The sequence below is a fragment of the Fibroporia radiculosa genome (genome assembly GCF_000313525.1).
Source record: "Fibroporia radiculosa TFFH 294 genomic supercontigs, scaffold115, whole genome shotgun sequence".
Lineage (NCBI taxonomy): Eukaryota > Fungi > Basidiomycota > Agaricomycetes > Polyporales > Fibroporiaceae > Fibroporia > Fibroporia radiculosa.
The window spans coordinates 21,880-38,780 of record NW_012133173.1 but is presented as its reverse complement, the minus strand read 5'-3'; the positions used below and the strand labels follow the sequence as shown (position 1 = coordinate 38,780).

Below are 16,901 nucleotides of genomic sequence, written 5' to 3'. Positions count from 1 at the left end.
TGCTGCAACTCTCATCGTTCTATACCCTTCTCCCTCCCGCATAATGTGGGCGAAATTCAGCAGCGCTCTCAAGCAACGCCCCAGTACTCCATCCTTGGCTGAAGACCAAGACGACCAGCCCTCTCACGCCGACGTCCTTTCCAGCGTGTACGAACAACATCCCAACCTCTCCGTATTTCACCAGCAAGATGAACCTACCGAAGTCCCTTTCCCATCTCCGAGCCCGCCATCTTCTCCCTCGCTTACTGGCCGACGCAACATTTTCAGGCGACCTAAGCCATCTCGCATCGACACCGCTGCAGAACCAGCCACATCTTCCCCCATCTTGTCGCCACTTACACTGCCGAAGAAAGTAAAGTCATCTCTTCAAAACCTTTCTAATGGTAAGAGGATCCTCGATATGCGGTCTATACCTCTTGCTTACAGGATCTGCAGTCTCCGAGCTCTCACTCAACCGGCCATCTATAGATTCAGCACAGCGTCCTTCGCCAGATTCAGCTCGACTATCACCGGCGTCCGCCTCCGACATCAAGTTTGGCTCCTTGAGGTCCATGGTTCGCACTCGCTCATCCGGGAGCTCCACGCATTCGCAACAATCGTCCCAGGAGTCAACCCAAGCACAGCCCATCACACCAGTGACAGACGTCAAGTTCAGATCATTGAGGGTAGCAACCTCGTCAGCAGACTCAATGCATTCGCAACGGCCGTCTCAGGACTCGATCTCAGCGCCACCCATTACACCGACTACCGACTCAAAATTTGGTTCTCTCCGCTCTATCCTGCGTGACCGCAAAACGCCCGCCACAGGTCAGAGCGTGCGCTTCTTCTCCCGTGATGCCTACAAGGTCATCACTCCAGATGTGTCGGCGACGAGCAGCGAGCCGGACGAGATTTCTTTCGCTGCTCGCCTTCACCGCGCAAAGCATTCATCGCGTCCGGCCGCGCAAGAGTTGTTTTCGACGCCGACTACACCTTCGCTCATGGTCCCCATTTCACCTCCTCACGTATCCAACATCTTCGACCTTTCGACAGATGCTGAGTTGCCCACTATTCCCATAGGAGAAGAAGTGCCGCTTCTCGACAGTGCGATCGAGATCTCAGAAGCAGAGGTAGAAGAGACTGCGAACACGGAGTCTCGCCCGCCGACGCCACCAGCCAAATCTACACCTGCGTCGTCGCATGTGCAGCATGACCGCAGCCAGTCATTCAGTTTTGGGCAAACCGTGTTCCGTTCTCCAGAGACAGTGGATGTCTCTCGGGCGTCGTCTACAGGGTCTATCTCGAAGGCCAACCGTAGCCGCGCGCTGAGCGACACAGTGTTTCACTCGTATTTGCAGTCACCTCTGGTTGGGTTGGAGAATAAAGGGCCACCTGAGGCGGATATCAACGATACGTCTGGAGCCATGGTCGTGTATGGATCGCCAGAACAGGAGAAGCGAGAGAAGGATCCGTTTGGAGCCAACGCGACAACCTATTACACACCCGGTACGGTGTTGCCGCCGACGCCTCCTCAGGCGCAGCGAGAGGGCCACGGGCGAAAAGCTTCGCGTGAAGAGAATCTGATCCTCTCGCTGCGCACCCAGCTCGCGTTACAGTCAGAACTGTGCGTGCAGTTTGAACTCGATCTGAGTGCGCGAGACGAGTTAGTGCGTGTGCTGAGCTCGCGGCTGGATGATACCGAACGTGAGTGTGAGCGGCGGAAGAGTATTGTGAAAAGCTGTAGGAAGCGAGTAACGGAGCTAGAGAGGTGCGTGCAGGGCTTGCAGGACGAGGTCGACAGGAGCAGGGAAGAGAGTATGGAGCGAAGTGTGATGGACGAGGCGAGTGGGGAGGCCCTGAGGATGCTGCATCGCAGGATTGAGGAGCTTGAGCGTGATCGGGCGGAGAGCGATAGGCGTGAACAGCAGGCGAAGGAAGAGGTTTGCGAGAGGGAGTATGAGTTGGCGCAGGCCAAGGAGGAGCTGGCCAGGAGGGACGAGAGCGAGCGCGAATTAAAGGCAGGCATCGCGGCCGCGAAGGAAGAAATGGAGCAGATGGGCGAGCTGACAGGGAATCACGATGCGATCACCAGACAAATTCAGTTCAACAACGCCGAGGCAGCGTGGAGCGAAGAGCGCGAACGCTTGCTTAAGGAGAGCGAATTGCTTCACAATGACCAAGCTGCAGCCCAAGCGCAACTCGCGGATGCACGTGAAGAGATCGTCCGCAAGGATTCCGAGATCAATGTCTTGAAGGCGGAGGTCGAAGCACAGTGGAGACACACAGAAGAGGCTAGCGAGAAAACGCAAGAGCTGGCGGCGCAACGCAACGAGTTGCGTGGAGAGGTTGAAGCCCTCAACGAGCGTATCTCCGCCATGGAGGTCGACTGGAGCCAAAATGAGAACCGAAAGGCTAACCTCGAGGCTGAGATTCAAGACCTGTTCGCTGAGAAAGAGGATCTGGAACGTGAGCGTACTGAGGTGTGTTCTATCTCGTCCGTCGATCCCTTTCGGTGCATTTAACCACATGGGCATAGCTCGAGGATCAACTTCGTAGTGAGCACGAACACTCTGAACACTTGACGCAAGCCCTGCAGGAATGTGAAGATCGCGTATCGACCCTCGAGCAGGAACGGCAATATGCTGTCGATAGGGCAGCCCGCTTCGAGGCGCAACTCAAGCAGCGAGATATGGAGACAATCCAGCTTGCCGAACGGGCTGCTGATCGCGAGAAGGACACGGAAGAAGCACAAGAGGAGATGGCTCGGATGAAGCGCGAGCACGCTCGCATCGTCAATGAGCAGAGCCGTACCTTGCAGGATGTCGTCGCGCGCGAGGTCGAAGCACGCGCCGGACTTGAGTCATTCGTCAGGGAGAAGGCGGAAGCGGATGTCCATCTTGCCTCATTGAAGGAGCGACTCACCGCGCTTCAAGAAGAGACGGAACGTCTCCGACGTCAAGTACATTCGCTGCAGCAAGAGAGTGCGGACAAGGAAGTCAAGTTAGCAAATTTGGCTAAGCAGCGCGCCCAAGATAAGGAAGACATTCAAGGTTTAAACATTGCCTTGGATTCGAAGCAGCAGGAGCTTGAATTGGTGAGTATTTTTGCCGCAATATTAATGAAACAATTGATTTACTGAGCATGATCGCAGCTGAAACGCCGTATTGGGGTTCGTGGGACTGCAGGCGGCACACCCGCTCAGGCTACCAAAGCCCCTCACCACCGTCGAGAATCCTCAATCTTTGGAACACCGAACATCGCAGGCTCCAGACCGTCTTCAGCGCTGTCTGATACAAACAGTACTGCGAAGGAGCGAAAACCGACTGACACACCTTCAACTGTTACAAAAGCAGCACTGGCGAAGAGCATCCGCGCAAATGTTACAGGATCTGCCACTGTGACTACAAAGCGGTCACTGGAGGGTGCAATGGGCCCGCCGCCCCTCCGTGCCTCGTCAACGACACCTGGGCCTACACCTACGCGTATTCCTTCCGCATCTTCGACTCGTACTCCGACTTCCACAGCGCCGAGTTCATTTGGCAAAGCGACACCTACCCTCCAGCGCCGTATGTCGGCGACGTCAAGTCTGGAACCTTCGCGGTTGCGAACGGCGAGGACCAGTCGCGAGCCGCTTGCCTCGGCTAGCGAGAGTGACGAAAAGGAGAAGGAAAACACGGTGCCAGCTGCGAAGACGAGGCGTATGAGTGTCGCGGCGGCATAGGGCGCTGTAGAAATAGGTCGAAGTGAAGTGAAGTCCCTTGCCTGAGATCCTTTCGTCTCTCGCACGTGTATCAGTATATCTATGTCGTGGTCGTCGTCTCGCAATTTGCCCTTCGATTTTCTCTCTCCATGGACATATACTTGCACATGTGTTGAACCTCATTGATCATGCATCGTCTCGCCCATTTGTTGCCCATCCTGAATTATGCGATTAAGTACCTACCTATGCTAGCTGTGTTTGATTTGAATCCTTGTTGGTCTGCTTTCATGTTATTGAATCTGATCCATTTGAAAGCTTAAGCTTGTACTTATCTCTTCCATGTCATCACTGAGTGAGCATCCAAGGCACTCGTTGTACGCCTTCTCATACTTGTATACAGTATGGCAGGAGCAAGTCGGCATACATAATACCATCACTGAGCCAACTTATTTGTGCCGGAACATTGTTCGTGCCTGAGGCTGAGTCCGCGCAGGCACGTGACCATCCACCGGACAGGTCTCACCCAAGGTCTCACCAGTGGCGAGTCTCCTCTGTCAGTTTATCCTCACGACAAGTCTTTTTCTAGGACAAGGCTTACCTGGCTTAATATTGAACACTGTGTGCAGCATCTGGCCACTTTGCCTTACCATATTCTGGCGACCATGGATACAGGCAATGTTCCCTCCGAGCTGTGGATGGATATCTTCGAGCTGTTACCCAGCCCTTCCGACCTCTACAGCATCACACAGACATGCAAGCGATTCCACGCCCTGGCAGTCCGAGCCATACACCGCCATGTTATTTGGAGGAGTGCCCGCCAGGTTGAGAACAATCTTCCGGTATGGAACTTCCATCAAGGCATGGACGTGACCATCCATACACTCGAGCTTGGTGTGTCAGTACGCCCCCCTGCAGTGCCAGACAATTTACCAGTGCCGACCAACCCGCCGCTGTGGCCCTTTCAACCTGTGAACCATCCTATGGCTTTCGCCCTCCGTTTGCACAATACCATCTCATACCATCGGCTAGACTTGGAACGTTTCTCGTCTCAGACTCTACATGCCGCTATGCTACAGCGTATATTCACATTCGTCAACCTCCATAAACTTGTATTTTCGAATGTCATATTTTCAGATGACCACTTCGCTATCATACACGCTCTTCCCCAGCTTCGGACGCTCCGCATCGACCATTGCATCATGCCCAGTCCCCATCAACTACAGCAGTACGACCACGCGACACTCCCGATTACTGACCTCATCCTACTTAACTGGCGCCGCCAAGTCTCGGAGCACCACGGAGAAGTCTTGGTTGAGGAAGACATGACACCTGTACTGAATCTCGCGCTTGCACAGAATTTGCATACTCTCCGGGTCGACTCGACCGCAGATGTCTTCCGCTACGTCTTTCACTGGCACATCGACGCGCAGGCCCCGCTGAACGATATCCCACCACACCTCGAGCGGCTGTATGTGCAGCGCAAACAGCTGCTGCAACCGTCCGTACCGGGCGAGTCGACGTTCCCAGACACGAGCCTCTACTCGTTTCTACAGCGCGCGCATACGCTCACAACGTACTCGACGTTCCATCCCGCGCCCCAGCACCAGCATTTAATGCCGGACACCCTCCCGCTCCTGCGCTGTTACTCTGGTCCCGTCGAGAGCATCGCGGGCATCCTCCCCGGGCGGCCTCTCGAAGCAGTTCAGCTGCTCTCGTGTGTGCATGGCCAGAGTGGCGTGCACAACCACCGCGACGGGATCCCTGCGCTGACGGCCGTCGCAGAAGAGTCGCCCGAGCTGCTGATGCTCTCGGTAGAGTTCTCGACATGGGATGACGAGATAATGCACGCGATCTGTGCATTGTTCCCGAAGCTCCGCCGGCTGAAAATCACGTACGAGGGTGCAGGCCCGAGCGAGGTAAGTTGGTCGTGGCCTGGCGCTAGGATCGAGTGCTAACGGTCGGTTTACAGTTGACGATGGTGACAATGGGCCCAGAGTTCCTGTCGCGTCTGCCGGATTTACACACCCTACAGCTCTTCACGCTGTCCAATGAAGGTGGCTCGCGGCTCAAGTATCCTGCATACCTGTTTGATCCATCGTATGAGTCCGTGGAGGAGGAGATGCGCAACCTGGTTATCCCGTGGAATCGATGGTGCCCCGCCCTGCGCGAGGTGCAGCTCGCGTCGGGATACACGCTGCTAAGGGGCTTTACGGGTGGGTATTGGCAAATACAACGGCTCAAGAGGGCTGAAGAAATAGAAGAATTTTACTATTGATTCGAAGGGATCTCCCTATGTGCGTGATGCCGTCTACATGCTATCGACGAACTTTGTATTGGTATGCTCTCGAGTTTAGACATTGTATTTCTACCCAACATGCTGTGTCTGTGACGATATAATCGTAGGCTTATTAGAGATACCTAGCTTGCACCTGTATCCGTATAATTCTGCGCGGACGTCTATGTATGGTCTTGCTCTGCCTTAATCGATTTCGTACGAACGACCTTCGGTTGATTGTCTGACCTTGTCTTGCCTTGGCTTGTATATGAAGTTGTGCTGTAATGATACAAGATCCGTGCCGCCTGTCAGCGCCAGCTCTAGCCAAAATAATTATCAACTAGGTCCTTGCGTGAGAGGCATAGACTGGATCATATACAACTTTGTCACATCCGTGGTATGATTCTCACACCGTCGCCACATTTGCCACTTGGTCGAATAGTTGGCTAGCAACGTCCGAGCTAGCGCTTCGCCAAGCACATCGGTTGTCGAGTGAATGGAGCGATTTGCTCCGCTCGCACTGATAAGAAGGAAACTGGACAATGTCGACATAGTGCAGCTGACCTTCTGGTGCCTAGCATGCTGTCAGTGTAAGTGCCAGTGGTACCTGTTCCTGCGGCGGGTGCCAGTGTGAATTGCTGTGGCTGACTATGCGCCGTGTGGAGACGATGAAGCGATGGGCTGTGGGGCATCTCAAGTGGCTCTGAGCAGTCGATCCTTCGGAATACAATTGCTCTAGATCGATCAGTCGTAATAATTGCCCTCGACGTTGCTAGTACGCTGATGAGACTGCGATCTCAATTCAAGCGGAGGGGTGTCAAGAGCAACTCGGTAGCGATGTGTAACAGAAATGCATGTCTTTCCGTACTCAGGATTTCCATTGTGGGCAGACCGGCTCAACTTGTGCGCGACTTTATCCACAATGAGACGGTTCAAACAGATCTTGCGTAAAGTGGCCCTGTAACCGTGCCCCCGACAGCGGATCGAGCCGCAGTCTAAGGGGGAAAAAATCTGACGGGAGCTTAATTAATCCTCCAAAATCTGATACATGCGGTCATCATATCAACTCACCGCGTGAAGTACAGTTTCGTTAAGAAAACCGTCCCGTTGAGAGGCCGGATAATTGTGAAGCCAGACAGCCCGAAGAGAGGTTCTCTCAGGCAGTTGCTTTTTCGCCAAGCGGCAGCAGGCCATTTTGGATTAGATAAATGGCACCAAGATGCTCAGACATTAATTAACGTGATTTCTTGAGTGCGGAGAACAATATTTAGCTCCTAAATTTATTCGATGAATCTATTTTCAGGGTGTCGGGGTATGAAAAGGCTGCCGGCGGATGGCGTTTACGCGCCTGCGCGGTGGCGCTGTGGTGCGAATTTCCTCTTTGAGAAGTCAAGTAAGTTGAACTCGCCGGAGACGGGCTGCGAGAGCGTTCCTCTCCACGTCTTGCGTCCGAACATTGAAGAAAGGTATGTTCATTCATATCTGTCTCAAAGATATGGTGTAGTGTCCCATCTGTCTTGCGCGCTGCTGATCAAGTGCCGTATCCTGATGAACCTACGGGTCCGAGGAATGGCGAAAAGGGCGCAGCCTATCCCAAGGGAACGATGTTGCAGCAGGTCCCCTGAGCCTCCTCAGTGCACTTCTCCAATTTCTCCTGATTTCTTTGCTGCATATTTCCCGATTATTTCGCTTATTAGATGTCTATAACCCTCTAAAGAAGCCCATCGTACTCGTTACGACGGCACAGGGCGCAATAACTGTGAATTTTACCCTCTCCTGGCTCCGACACTCCGTTAGACGCACTCCGGAGCTAGAATATCCGCGAAGGGTACTGATGACTTCGACTGCGGGTGAGGAATGGCAGATTTCGCTCATTTGATATGGCGTATCTGTGGCTATTCTGCTCCTCATGCCATCCGCAAAGAACGTGCCCGCCCCTTGACGCTACGTGACATAATGGTTCAGATCTGTCTCCAGCGCTGGCAGCTTATAACCCGCCTCTCGCCGTCGCAATCTCCATCTTGAGTCTTGACCGCCATGCCCCTCCCCAAGACGCTTAGCGTCAAGTCCACGGGACAATCTGTGCGCGAGTCGGGTACTCAGGGTGAATATGGCATCCAGATACAGTGAGTCGTGTGCCAACTACTTTATCTATTTCTCCTGACTTACGACCTATTCTAGATACCGTACCCTTTCCCTCCGCGTGGATGCCACTTTGGATGAGAAGGCGCCGCCTCGGCAGACCAAGGACACGCAGGACCCTGCAGAAGGCATCCGCAGCATTGACGTCCATACTTTGACGTCGCATGAAGTCTTCACTCGCTATTCAACATCGCCTACCGTTGGGCTCGAGAGCATTGCTGTACAGCGCAGGAGCAAGACGGGCGGCAAGAACATCATCTCACCTCCGAAGACACAGTACTGGAAAAAAGCTCTCAACTATGTTTTTGGTGGTTTCAACTTCCTGATGTGGATTGCCTTCATTGTGACGATCGTAAGACTATCCTCCTTCTCCACGTCATCGACATCCCTTGAACTGATGAGCCTCCTTTTTAGCTCTCATACCAACCTCTGGGTGGCTCTGACCCCGCCGCCTTCAACCTCGGAGTAGCTGTCCTTCTAGTCCGTCTCTACCACTTATTTTGGACTCAAAAACTTGAACTGACTTAGGAGTAGCTCTTGGTCATAGTCATCTCGGCGACCTTCTACGCTCTCGTCGACTGGCATGCATCCCGAATCATGAGCTCTATCAAGACCCTCATCGCAGAGGAGGCGACGGTTATTCGCGACGGCAAACAACAAACCATCCCATCTCGAGACCTCGTCGTTGGCGACTTGGTTGTTCTGTCTATGGGTGATCGTGTCCCAGCGGATATCCGTCTCGTTGAGGCCTCAAGCGACTTGCGGTTTGATCGTTCTCTCCTTACTGGAGAAAGGTGAGACGCTTCTTGAAAACCCAATGGTCATCGCTGATATGCATCTGTAGCGACATGATCCCAGGTACACTCGAAATGACGTCGGACAACGCGTTGGAGACGCGTAATTTGGCACTCGCGTCCACCTTCGTTGTACAAGGAAGCTGCACCGGTGTTGTCTTCGCAATCGGCGACAGGTCCGTCATGGGCCGCATTGTCGCCATGTCTGGCGAGACCAAGTTCAAGCTTACGTCGGTACAGAAGGAGGTCTGGTTCTTCACCAAGATCGTCTCTGCTTTGGCGCTTGGGTTCTTCTGTGTCGCTATCATCGTGTGGGCGGCATGGCTCAGGAAGGATTACCCTAGCTACGAGACAGCGAGTGAAGCTATCATCAATTCCATCGGCTGTTTGACTGCGTTTGTTCCCCAGGTGCGTCGTGCGATTTTTGGATTAATGAGTATAATTGAACAGGAACTTAGGGTCTACCGGTTTGTGTCGCTCTTTCGCTTACGATTGTCGCGAAGCGCATGGCGAAACGTAGCATCCTTGTCAAGAATCTTGCAACAATCGAGACGCTCGGCTGCATGTCAGTGCTCTGCTCTGACAAGACGGGAACTCTTACTATGGGGAAAATGGTACGTCTGAGATCCATGTCTTTGCGTTGAGTATATGCTCATCCTCCATGTGTGAAGACTCTGCAAACCGTCGCTTTCCTGAACGGCCAATACACCCTCGAGCTCATCAACGAGAAGTTCACTCAAGAGGATTCCGAAGTGCCGGTAAGCTTCAGGGCCTTGCAGACGGTTGCGCGCCTCTGCAACGGTGCGAAATTCGATGCATCGACAGAAAATGCCCCAATCGAGGACCGCGTTATCAAGGGTGATCCCACGGACACCGCCGTGCTCCGTTTCTCCGAGGCTCTTCGTATCCCCTCTCTCGGTCTTGATGCTCCGACCCTCCTCGCCTCCCACGAGAAGCTCTTCGAGATCCCATTTAATTCCCGCAACAAATGGATGCTTACCGTCGTGCGCGAGCTCCGCTCGTCCGATACCGACTCTGAGAAGGGCGGGGACGACAAGAGCGATCTCTGGATGCTCGTCAAGGGTGCACCGGACAAGCTCTTCCCCGCCTGCACAGACGTCATGCAGGAGGACGGCACCACTCGTCCCTTCGACTCGGTTGCCCGCCAGCAGATGAAGGGCGCCCAGGAGGCACTGAGTGACCAGGGCCAGCGTGTGCTCGCTTTGTGCCGCCGCTCGCTGGAAGCAGTCAAGCTCGACTTTGCAACAATGTCCGCCAACCAGATCGAGGAGTTGATGTACGAGGAGTTCCAAGGTCTCACGATGGTCGGCCTCGTTGGTATCCGTGACCCCCCTCGTCCAGACGTTCCAGGCGCTGTCGCCACAATTCGTCGGGCCGGAGTGCGGGTATTCATGGTCACAGGTGATTTCAAGCTGACGGCACTTGCTATTGCGAAGCAGGTTCGTGGTCACAGACAAATTATTCTGCTTGGATGTTGACAGTGCTTGTAGGTCGGCATCGTCACTCAAAACAGAGTAGATACCATCGTAGAACTGCGCTCTGAGAAGCAGCCGAGGTTCATCGGTCTGCCGCCATCTGCGATGAAGCCCCTCGAAGATGACCCTGTCCGCGCGCTCGTGCTTACCGGCGATGATGTGGAGACCCTCCAACCTGAAGATTGGGACATCGTGATTGGAAACTACACCGAGATTGTTTTCGCTCGCACGACTCCTGAGCAGAAGCTCAAGATCGTCGAGGAGACCAAGGCTCGTGGAGACAACACCGTCGCGGTCACTGGTGATGGTGTGAACGACGCGCCTGCGCTAAAAGCGAGCGACATTGGTGTAGCTATGGGTGCTGGAAGTGACGTTGCAAAGGAAGCGGGTAAATTTTCCCATCTTTTGGTTTTAGAAATGGTATTCATTCCTTCCTTGCAGCTGCTATGGTCCTGTTGAACAACGACTTTGCTTCCATCCCAATTGCGATAGAAATGGGCCGTCTCATTTTTGACAACTTGAAGAAAGTCATCATATATCTCATGCCTGTAAGTAATGATGTTCTGCTCCTTGAAGATGCTCAGGCTTATTCACCGGCTCGTAGGCTGGCACATACACGGAATTCATCACGGTGTTCTGCAACGTCTTCTTGGGTATGCAGATTGCCCTTAGCTCGTACCTGCAAGTCTGCTTCTCCATTCTTAACGATGTCGTCATGTCGATCTCCCTGATGTATGAGAAGCCCGAGTCAGGTGCGCTCGAATCTAGGTACCCTGTCACCTTCCCTGACATCAATCCCCAGATCTGATGTTGCGCAAGCCGCGGAATGCTCGCACTGATCGTCTTACAGATTGGCGGTTCTTCATTCAGATCTACCTTGTGAGTGCGGAGCTGCTCGCGTTAATCCCTCTGATTCCTAATTGAGCATCGCAGTTCATTGGCCTGATGATGTGGCCGTCCGCGATGGGCATGTGGTTCCTGTACATGCACAAACAAGGCCTCGGCTTCTACGATGTGTTCTACGTCTTCGACAAGTGGACTCAAGGTTGGCATGGATACAGCAACGACCAGCTTCTTCACTTTGTCTCAGTCGGGCAGTGCATTTAGTGCGTGTATCCTTCCATTCTCGTACCACTATCCAGTATTAACCCCGATATTATGTACCTCAGCTACGTTACCATGGTGTTCATGCAATACGGTGGTCTCCTGTCTGTTCGTAACCGTCGTGTTTCCATTCTGAACTCGAACCCACTCTGGGGCCCGCGCCGCAACCTCGCTGTCCCGTGCGGCATGATCGCCACCGCGCTCATTGCGGTTGTCAACCTCTACGGACGTGGTTTGCAAGACGTCTTCAACACCGCTCCCATCCCCGGCATGTTCTGGGGGATTCCGTTCACCTTTGCCCTAGGCATCCTCACTATGGACGAACTCAGGAAGCTCATCGTGCGGACATATCCGAAAGTTCGTGTTAACTTCCTGAGCAATGTGCAATTGAGTAAACTAATTTCATGAACAGTCTATCATCGCCAAGATGGCATGGTAACACTCACTAGTGGTAGAGGGTATGTGCTTGGTGCCTTTGCCTTCATCCGTATATAGTGGATTCAACCTATGTATCGAGATCTTGGTATAGAGTGTAACTGTAGTAGATTCAATGTCAATCGTCGATGGCAACATCATTACAACGAATTGTGAGACATCGGCTCTTTGCTTTGAGTAACAACTAACCCGGGCATATGGAGTCCATCTTTGTTGTGTGTCATAGCAATAGTTATGATATGGATTGTAGAGCTAACTTTCAAACATAAAGAGTGATCTAGAGCTGGGAAAATTAAGCAACAGGCTGATACTGTATGACCACTGGGATCAATCACATACAAAAGATGCACGGCAACTTGAATACTCGGATTCTAACGAGTGCGCTTGTAAGCCTGATCCGGCAGAGGTATACACACCCATTCGTCTCCTCATCCCAGTTCCCTAGAGCTCCGAATCGGTATTTTGGACATCCCACCGCTACACCAACTCACTATCTCTTCCATTACGCTGTTGACCACACAATGAATCAACGCGAGGATCAGCATATACCATTAGCACAACAGCAGGATATGCACTGTGGATTGACCCGAGAGGATGCAGGCCTAGAGTCGATGGTGGATTGTCAGCCAAACCTTCCCGAGTAGTAGATGATGCTGAGAGACAAGTGTATGCATCACCTCCAGATTCAGCAGACAGGTCTTCTTCCCTCAGCAACATGGTTACCTAAGCTTGCGAGAACCGTTCACCTAACACAGCACGTCGTCGAGATACTGGTGAGTCCAAATATACTCTTATGAGATTATGAGACTGAAAGGACAGACCATCGAGAAGTTGCGTGTGATCGAACATTGATGACTTCAAGGATTCGTAGACACGCTCGCCTAGATCCTCTAAGATTCTGTCCACGACGCAATTCTCTCCAGTCCCTGAAACTCGCCACCACATCGCATTCTCTTCTGGCTTCGATAGTCTGTCATTTGGACCAAAACGTCCACAATCTCGGCGAGTCTTGCGTCTTAGCACTGAAATGTATTGAACTTTGCGCCATATCTTGCGAACGGACCTAACCAGTCCCGACGTATGGCTCGTTCTATCATTTCGTGTTTCATCTCGACGAAAATTTGGAGCTGTAAGCTGATAATGTGAGACTGAGAAAATGCTTTGTGAAAATTGAGCTAAGAGGCGTCAGCCTTGTGTCATTCTCTAGTGTCATCCAAATGTCCCTACCTCTTGCTTCGAAAAATCTTTGAACCCGAGTCCCGTCGATGAGACCTCCAGACACCTTAGGTGAGACGCGGTGCGGATCATACGGGGCAAAACTTTGGAGCAGACTAGCACGTCATTGAGAGTGATCGAAAGGGTGGTGCATGATGCTTATCGTACGACCGACGCCACTGCAACCACTTGAATAGTGATATCGCAAGCCTCATCTCCACCTCTCCAACTTATGGATTTGTTCTTGACATAAAGGAAATCAACGTAGTCGTGCAAGAGCCGCAGGGACCAGATGGGACAGCGGAAGTTCCACTGCATGAAATCCGACACCGAGCCCGAGGCGAAGTTCAGACTTGGCCAATATGAAGCAGGGCAACACGCAGGCATGTCCAGCGGTGGACTCCAGATGCGGGATAGATACGCCTCCTGAATGTTCAGAAACATCAAGGCAATGCGAGAAACTGGTATGTTGCAAGAGTGTGCAGGCCAAGACGGCGCACACTTCTGAGTTGGACGTCACCGTTGGTTGGCGAGAATGGGATTCTCTTGGAAGGCGATGTTATCGATGTGAAAGTATTCTACGTTTCGCAGCGCAGAATTATTGGCCAAGAGCGGGGCCAAATCGTACGTTATTTGAAGGTTCGACATGCACCTAAATGGACAACATCTCAGGAGCAGTAAATCAGGGTGTGCTCTTCATGCGAGAGAGCCATGCCAAGGTACGGAGCCCGACGTTGTTGAGACGGATGTGAGACAGAGTGTTACACGACGTAAACACATGTCCAACTCTGGCTTCCAGCATGATGAATAAATTAGAGTGGCAAATGTCTATTCGTTTGCAGGCTGTCCGCCCGTGCGAGCAGGTCCGCCAAAGCGGTACAAGCAGCCATGTCAACGATTACACCACTACCGATTGTGAGGTCGTTCATGAGGTGCGACCGGTTCTCCACTTCTGCCAGCATGTATTCTGCCATTGAACAGAGAGAGCTGGTCTTCGAGACATGGACCGTAGACAAAACTCGTCTGTGCGCGATCGGATGGATTATTTTGGCCGACAGAGACAGCCGAAGTGCATCCCAAGCATCAAGATACGAGACTATACAGAGAAGTACGTTGCCATTGAGCTCGCAAAGGTTTGCCATTACAGACTGAGAGACATCAGATAATCTAGGGTAAGTAGTACATGGATACAGCACTGTAGACTGTAGTAGGCGCCAGGGCATCACCAGGTCGGCCGAGCCCAGAGTGTCAGAAAAGGAAGGTGCTGTAGATGAAGATGCACCAGTGATACGCGGATAGCACAGAAGATTATAAACTTGTCAGCTATACATCTTCGCGAGAAACGAGATAGTATGAGAGCGATCACGAAGGGGCCTCATCTGAATTTGTCTTAACATTATTGGAAGGCGGTAGCTCCGCCGTCCATTTAACCCGCGGTACTTCGACCGACTCGTGGTCGTGCGTGCTGGAATCACAGTCCACCATAATACTCCGCTCAACCTGCACTTGCACTGCAAGATTGACGTCACTCAGGTCAATGAGGTCGTTAAGGGAGCGCGGGCGCTGCGCAGGGCGGTCAGTGGTGACGCCAAACTCTTCGTCGATCCGGCGTTTGGCCACGAATTGGGAACGCATCGCGTGGGACACGGACTGCGCTGTACGGAATGGTTCTGTGATCACATGTGTAGAGCGATGCTGGTCCGCAGCGACATCTGTTTGTGAAAGATAAGAAGGAAAGACAGGAAGCGAGCTTTGGAATACTCGCCGCGAAGATGTAAAAGAATTCTCTGGCTCATAATCCAAGTAAGTGCTATTCCTAAACTTGCTCTATGAATGTGTGTTGTGGATTGAGACAAGTGGTTATGACTCAAAAGAAAATTTACCAACCCAGATGACTATGAGGCTGTTTAGCGTTAGTCCACTTACGTAAATTTATCACGAACCTGTGTGAAGCCATTCGCAACATTAAATATGACAAGGTTCAAGACATTCGTCCCTATCAACACCTTGTAAGGTAGCCACATTCAACTAACGCATGCACCCCACCTGTAAGTATCACGAAATAACCAATACCATCATAGATCATCCTGCGAGAGGACACTTAGATTCGTTGTGGCTCCGAAGATAAGTGCAACTAACACTTTCACAAGGCGCGCTACTCTAAGAACGATTCAATGAAGCATCTACGACACCACAAAAACGCATGTCCACATACCTGCTTGAAGGGATAGAAGGGGAATAATACCGCAGCAGATAATAAGTCGATATACAGAGGGTTATACAGTCGTAGCAAATCGCAATAACGTAATAAAGCCACGTTGTCACGGGGTGAGTTTCATTGCTATCTGTACAACTATGCGATTAAAACCACGATGAGGACTCTTTTCGAGCTCGGAAATATTGTATTCCGCTTACTTGCGAAGCTGTTTTTATAAATTAATCATTAGCTATTGCCAGCATATACGACATGCCCACCTCGTTCTGAATGGCTGATAGTATCATAGAGATCAGAAACCATAGAGGTCTCAACCAAATCACTTACGTCTCTTAGAATATAGATTAGTAAACCACTCTCCCTGTGTGTTTATTTAATTATGGGAGGAGCTCTTCATAGATTTTACCGTTTCACCTACCGCAGTGACTACGATAAATATGGAAGGTAGAAACCACAGGATCCATGGTTCACGTCGTGCAATATTAATGGTTCTAGAAAAGAGCATCATACGTTGTCAGCTGAAAACTGAACGGAGACAATCGCTTCCCAAACTTTATACCAAACAAAAACGAATCATTGGTCTGCCGCGTACGCTGCTCCAAAATCCGCCAGCGTATACCCAGCGCTGACAGGCTGTTGTAACACCGGTAAAGGATGTGCCATTCGTCCACAACATCCGACAGGTATTGGATACACGAACAATGGAAGGAATCAAACAACGGAGTTCTCACCTCAAGCCCATGATAATCTGGGATATCATTGATTGAAAAACTGCATGATGTATATAAGACATCGCACAACGGGCCCGCAAGATAGGTCATAAGCACACACCTTTGAATATAGGTCCGAGAAGAAAATATCTTGAACAAGCCGCTGAAGAGAACTTGCCAAAGTAGCTCGTTGTGCTGATAATTAGAGTGGCTATGCTAATGTATCTGTTGGCAGATCATAATCGAGAGAAGTGCATGAGACGGATCAGAACTCACCGAATGAGTATAAATAGGATGCAGCCTATGGTCCACTTCCACGGTTTCCACGATTTCTGGCTCTTGTAAAAGCGATACTCGGCGGGCAGGGTCATGATGTAGCTAGGACGTTCCCCAACAGCTTGTGAGCCTGACAGTGTGCATGAAAGGTCCAGAACTCACTCCCAGGTTGCGACGGACAGTGCAGCAACGCGGATATATACATAGGCAGGCGCATTGAGATTAGTGGTGGGAGTCGACATAGAGCAAAACGAGCGGCATCCGCGGTCGGTGAGGAAGGGGCGGGGTCGAGGTCGCACGAAACATGGGGGCGGTCTTAAGACAGAGGATGGTTTTCGCTAGTGCTGTCTTGGCCCCTGTCCGACACCAAGTGATCGACGAGCGCCGTACCTTGACTGCATCGCCGTGACATTAATTTATAGACGCGCGCAGATGATTGGCCCAAACCACGTACATTGTATAGTCCTCCTGTTCCCTTTCTCCTATTCACCTATATTTCTATGCCTTACTGCCTGCGCAAAACACCAGTGGCGTCTTTTCGTCACCAAGGTCCAGCGCAG

The 16,901-nt window shown here is 51.7% G+C and overlaps 4 protein-coding genes across 4 annotated transcripts; 3 read left to right on the top strand and 1 right to left on the bottom strand.

Moving 5' to 3' along the window:
- Positions 1-43: 43 nt before the first annotated feature.
- Positions 44-3,700, top strand: FIBRA_00309 (uncharacterized protein; the record flags this gene model as incomplete). The annotated part of the gene is made up of 4 exons (XM_012322208.1): positions 44-383; positions 436-2,459; positions 2,516-3,073; positions 3,131-3,700. The coding sequence occupies 4 exons, from the start codon at positions 44-46 to the stop codon at positions 3,698-3,700; spliced, it is 3,492 nt and encodes a 1,163-aa protein (XP_012177598.1).
- A 641-nt stretch (positions 3,701-4,341) lies between these two features.
- On the top strand, positions 4,342-5,954 carry FIBRA_00308 (uncharacterized protein; the record flags this gene model as incomplete). The annotated part of the gene is made up of 2 exons (XM_012322207.1): positions 4,342-5,595; positions 5,649-5,954. 2 exons carry the CDS (start codon positions 4,342-4,344, stop codon positions 5,952-5,954), a joined length of 1,560 nt encoding a protein of 519 aa, XP_012177597.1.
- Positions 5,955-7,991: 2,037 nt separating this feature from the next.
- On the top strand, positions 7,992-11,929 carry FIBRA_00307 (uncharacterized protein; the record flags this gene model as incomplete). Its single annotated transcript, XM_012322206.1, has 14 exons — positions 7,992-8,080; positions 8,136-8,448; positions 8,511-8,576; positions 8,631-8,890; positions 8,941-9,298; positions 9,349-9,504; positions 9,562-10,350; positions 10,402-10,774; positions 10,828-10,934; positions 10,991-11,138; positions 11,189-11,265; positions 11,320-11,492; positions 11,556-11,847; positions 11,903-11,929. The coding sequence occupies 14 exons, from the start codon at positions 7,992-7,994 to the stop codon at positions 11,927-11,929; spliced, it is 3,228 nt and encodes a 1,075-aa protein (XP_012177596.1).
- Positions 11,930-14,502: 2,573 nt separating this feature from the next.
- On the bottom strand, positions 14,503-16,583 carry FIBRA_00306 (uncharacterized protein; the record flags this gene model as incomplete). Its single annotated transcript, XM_012322205.1, has 12 exons — positions 14,503-14,967; positions 15,024-15,035; positions 15,084-15,136; positions 15,187-15,227; positions 15,280-15,300; positions 15,356-15,493; positions 15,556-15,563; positions 15,616-15,629; positions 15,683-15,716; positions 15,774-15,846; positions 16,342-16,443; positions 16,504-16,583. 12 exons carry the CDS (start codon positions 16,581-16,583, stop codon positions 14,503-14,505), a joined length of 1,041 nt encoding a protein of 346 aa, XP_012177595.1.
- Between the last annotated feature and the right edge of the window lie 318 nt (positions 16,584-16,901).